The sequence below is a fragment of the Cornus florida genome, unplaced genomic scaffold (genome assembly GCF_030987335.1).
Source record: "Cornus florida cultivar Cherokee Brave unplaced genomic scaffold, ASM3098733v1 CherokeeBrave_3.0.0_Hap2_Chr08, whole genome shotgun sequence".
Taxonomy (NCBI): Eukaryota; Viridiplantae; Streptophyta; class Magnoliopsida; order Cornales; family Cornaceae; genus Cornus; species Cornus florida.
This window is the reverse complement of record NW_026775578.1, coordinates 22,278,244-22,283,194: the sequence shown is the minus strand read 5'-3', so window position 1 is coordinate 22,283,194 and position 4,951 is coordinate 22,278,244. Positions and strand designations below refer to the sequence as shown.

Below are 4,951 nucleotides of genomic sequence, written 5' to 3'. Positions count from 1 at the left end.
CAATAATGCCCATGTCAAACTAACGTGTTTGACCGTTGACACGATTCAGTCTTTGAAACCATTTTTTAAGTCCCCTCTTTTCTCTCCAATCGCGCTTCAGCGCGTGTTCTAAACCCGCTACCCTATTTTCCGTACAAAGGATAAAGAAGTAAATTTAAGATATATTATACGGGGAGATATAATATAGACTGTTTTCGTTTTTAAATTCTAGAAGGTTTTGTTTTTAAATTCTAGATTATAGTTCTGGTAAGATTCACTCTTAATATAGACTTATTTCCAACCAGATGCAATGTTGAAAAAGAATAAAAAAAAAAAAAATTGATACAAAATAAATAAGAAAAAAAAGTATGAAAATTTTATTATTTTACACATTATTTTAAAATTTTAATATAAAGTCTTTATTAGTTATTGCACAGAAGCAAGCAATACTTTGTTGTATTTAGGTAATTGTTAAAAAAAATGTAAGAAACTTTGAAAATAAATTTGAACAACCAAACGTTATATAAATTTTAAAAAGAAAATTTTCTTCATCAATGGTGCTTTGGACCAAAACTAGAAAGAAAAAAAAAAAAAAAAATTTCATCCCACAAGTAAGGAGATGAAAGAAAGGAGTAAAGTATTAGATTTTTATTTTATTTTTCTATTCTTCCATGACAAGTTTAAAACAATCTTACTCTCTTTTTTCCCAATTAATATTGTCATTTATTTAATTTTATATATTTATTAATTTATCCAAACACATTAATTTTTTGCCCAAACAGTCCCTTAAAAGTATACCCTGTAATTCTCCAAGAGGCGCGTGTAGATCACAATAAAACAAACATTCAGTTAACAAACGAGCCTAATTGAGCTATATATATGTAGAATAAACGATAAACCCAATCCCATAACACAAGCAAAGCTTGACTCTCTCTCTCCCAACTGACTCTTTCTCTAAACTGACTCTCTCTCTCTCTCTCTCTCAACTGATCGGAACAGAAGATCGATACAATAAACAACATGTCTCTCGCCGTAGCAGTAGCGAACTCTCCTGTATTTTCACCGTCACACAGAGTCTCATCAATCTTCTGCAAACCCGCTATTTCTTCTCCTGTGAACCTAAGCCTCCATGGATCATCACCATCAACGCCGTCCTCGTCTTCTCCAGTTCCGTTGTCTCCTTTAACGCTTCGGCTTCACAATCACAAGCAGCTCAGTGGGTTCCATAGAGATTCTTCTAAGGAAGCCCCAATTTTTTGTTCTTCTTCGTCGTCAGTTTCAACGTCGGCGGCCCTTTTGAAGAGGAAGAGACCGGCGAGGATCAACATTCCGATTGCTCCGTTGAGTTTCGACGCCGCCGTAGGGACGACGGCGGCCGTGGATAGGCTGAGTGAGGTGGAGGTCGAAGGGGATGGGTACTCTGTGTATTGCAAAAGAGGGAAAAGGGGTCCTATGGAGGATCGCTATTCAGCCCTAGTCGATATTCAAGGCGATTCTAAACAGGTACTATTTACATTAGAAATTTGTGTATCAAATCATTGATCTTTAATTTCAAATTCTGTTTTATTTTCTGATGAAAGTTTTAGACAAATCAATACTGTTTAATTTTTGTAATAATACTTTACAAATGAAAGTAAAGAACTTGAATTGCTAAAGTTGGGGATTTGTGAAAGTGAATTTGTAGAATTTGTTACTGCATAGGAAATTTTTTTGTCAGTTTTTTTTTTTTTTTTTTTTTTTCGAGGCAAAGCAACTCACACATCCACACCTGCACTGAGGCTCGAACCTGACATCCACTTTGGGAAGCCAATTAAGTTGACAGAGAAGTTAATATGAAAAAACTTTGAGAGCTAGATTATATAATGGAAAATATAAATGAATATATAAGAAATTTGAAGAAGCAGTGGGACAATGATTATAAAATTTTAATATGAAAAGTTAAATTAGGAGGATAATTATGTTATTTTTATGGTCTATTAGTTATTGTTTTGGAAATGGAGGGCTAATGTTATTATGGTAAAATTTTCAGAGTCAGTATCAATTATGTTATACAATTTTGCAAAATCGATTTTTTTTTTTCACTTTTGGTATTATAATATGATAAATAATAATCATTATGTTCTATAATTACAGGCATTCTTTGGTGTTTTTGATGGGCATGGAGGAGCACAAGCTGCTGAATTTGCGGCGAAAAACTTGGATAGGAACATTATGAATGAAGTGAAAAGGAGAAGCAACGGAGAAATCAAAGAGGCAATCAGACACGGTTACTTGACCACGGATGAGGAGTTTTTGAAGGAGGATGTTGGAAGTGGAACTTGCTGTGTGACAGCATTGTTACGGAATGGCGAATTAGTGGTCTCAAATGCTGGCGATTGTCGAGCTGTTATGAGCCATGGAGGAATTGCTGAGGCCCTCACAATTGATCACCGACCTTCGTGTAGTGATGAAAGGGACAGGATCGAAAGACTGGTAAGTAGATTATATTACTTAAAAGCAAAAATTTAAAAACAATTATTATAAAAGAGTAAAACATCTTGGCTGTTGTAAAATTTGCAAAATCATCCGCATTGCAGCTGATGGGTTTTTGAAATCTTTGTTTTTTTCTTCTAGGGTGGTTATGTGGATTGTCGCAATGGTGTTTGGAGAATACAATGTTCTCTTGCTGTATCAAGAGGACTCGGGGATCGACACCTTAAACAATGGGTTATAGCTGAACCAGAGACAAAAATTTTGAGGAATACACCTGAATGCGAGTTCTTAATCCTTGCTTCTGATGGACTTTGGGACAAGGTTAGTAATCAAGAGGCAGTAGACGTAGTTCGCTCTTTATGCGTAGGTCTTGATAATCCGGAGCCATTGTCTGCATGTAAAAAGCTTGCTGACCTATCAGCAACGAGAGGTTCCGCAGACGATATAAGTGTGATTGTGATTCAATTAGGCCACTTCGCTGAGTGATTCATTGTAGGAGGTAGTAATTCAGTTCGTGGACAGGCAAGTTATTTAGCTGCAAGTGTTTTGTTTTATCTAACCTGCAGCCTGAGAGGAAGCCTGTCAACCTAGATCCTTGTAGGAATTTTTACTACTTAATAGTAAAATGCCATCAATGATGGTTCTGATTTTAACAATGACACTCATTATCCACAAAGGCATTGTATTGGAAAAGGCATCAATCAATTTTATGATTATATCATATATTTCTTTGATTGTAAATACTGTAAATTGTTAATCATTCACCATTAGAAATGAATGGTTGACACAAAATAAGTTAAATTTAGCCTTATATACAGATCTCAGTTTTTACAATTCCAGTATAGGCTGTTTCAGCCAAAAATGTTTTGTTATTTTGCCGTCTGTTTTGGTTTGCTTTGATGTGCAATTTCTGGTGTGTTGAATACAGAAAGAACAGTAGGACAAAGAAGGGTGGCCCTTTGCTTGGCAGTGTGTGGATTTTCTACACAATGGCTGGTTTGCAATGGCTATTCTTCAAGATCTGGAGGTATTATAGAATAATCACATGCTGAAAATGTGCTAGTGTCTGACATAGAGGTCACTCTCTTTAGTGCTCACAGTTGAAGCAAACTAAGACCCAAAGCATATGCACGTGGTCTTCGCCTTGGACCACTTTGGTCACACTTGGCAGCTGTGGCTAGGCCATTTCTTTTAAGCCGCAAGTTTTTTCAAGATATGTAAAGGTGTGACTTCCAGATGCTTTTAACCCTTTTTTTAAAAGGCTAAGGCCATTGATGGAACAATCCTTTCCTTGGTATAGGACCATGGGTTTCTTTGTCTGCATCATTTGGTGATGCAGCTAAAAGCACAGATCTCTTAGGTCTTGTTTGGCAACCGCTTCTACTTTGTGTTTTTTTTTTGTTTTGGACAGTGTATTGTAGCGAAACAAAACTTGGAAGCGTGTTTTGTGTTGTTAATAGTACTGAAATGTTTCCGAAAAAGAGGCCAAAACCGGAAGCACCAAATTGGTGTTTCTGATTGCTTCCGCACTTTAGCAAAAGCATTGCAGGACAAACACCTTTTTAACTAGCCATTTTATTTTTCAAACTTATAACATTTTTTTTTTTATACCAAATATAATGTTATCAAACATGTTTTTGAATAGTATCGAACATGTTCCAAAGCATAAAAGTTGTTTTTGTTTGGGTCAAAACAATAGCGGTTGCCAAAGATGCCCTTAACTGTTGAGAAGCTCATCAGTTTCCTCCCAGTAGGGTTTGATTGTATGATTATGGATTATGGTGCTGCCTTAGAGCCAAAGGAATTTTCAAATCTGTAGTTGTTGGAAGACTTGTCATGCACCAGTTTGGCAGGCAAATGGCCAGAAAAGCTATGTACTTGGAATATACAGGCTTGGCTGCTTAGGTCAAAGAAGCGTAGGACCTGCAATTCTGCTAAACTTCCTTAATTACCCTCGAGTGAAGCTGTTGCAGAATTTATAGATGGTGCCTTCTAAACCCCAATAGCCTTCCAGTGTTACCCTCATCGTCCTCAACTAGTCCTCCTTCCCTTGTTTATAGTCAACCCGAGGAGGATCTTCCACAAAATTAAACGCGGGTAATCCTCGACTGTTTTTGCATTTTAGTTGGAATTGAAAGTTAGGATTTCCCTGTAAGATATCTAAGTTTGTGAAATAGGCGGTTCCGTGACAATGACAGAGAGGGAGTCTTTTTGCCGTCTTTGACCTGTTCCTTCAGCATTCCGTAACTTGAAAGGAAAATGTTATTTGTTGCCATCCAAAAATTGTGGACGCCTCGTGGATCCCACTTTGTTGTGGCAGCGAACAGCTTTGACCCACTACTTTTGCTGTAACTGGGTTGCATTGAAGTAGCAGTGTACTCTAATTGAAAAGTTTGTAGTTATACATTCCATCATCCCTTCACCGGATATTTTGTAAGAGGATCCCGCTCCAAATGCTCTGGCTGAAATGAAAACGGGCATTACCCAGGCCCAGGGGCGG

At 37.0% G+C, this 4,951-nt stretch overlaps 1 protein-coding gene across 1 annotated transcript; it reads left to right on the top strand.

The window, feature by feature from the left end:
• Positions 1-881: 881 nt before the first annotated feature.
• On the top strand, positions 882-3,174 carry LOC132270775 (probable protein phosphatase 2C 25). Its single transcript, XM_059771976.1, has 3 exons — positions 882-1,482; positions 2,113-2,451; positions 2,593-3,174. Exons 1-3 carry the CDS (start codon positions 1,000-1,002, stop codon positions 2,935-2,937), a joined length of 1,167 nt encoding a protein of 388 aa, XP_059627959.1. The 5' UTR covers positions 882-999; the 3' UTR covers positions 2,938-3,174.
• The last annotated feature ends 1,777 nt before the right edge of the window (positions 3,175-4,951 follow it).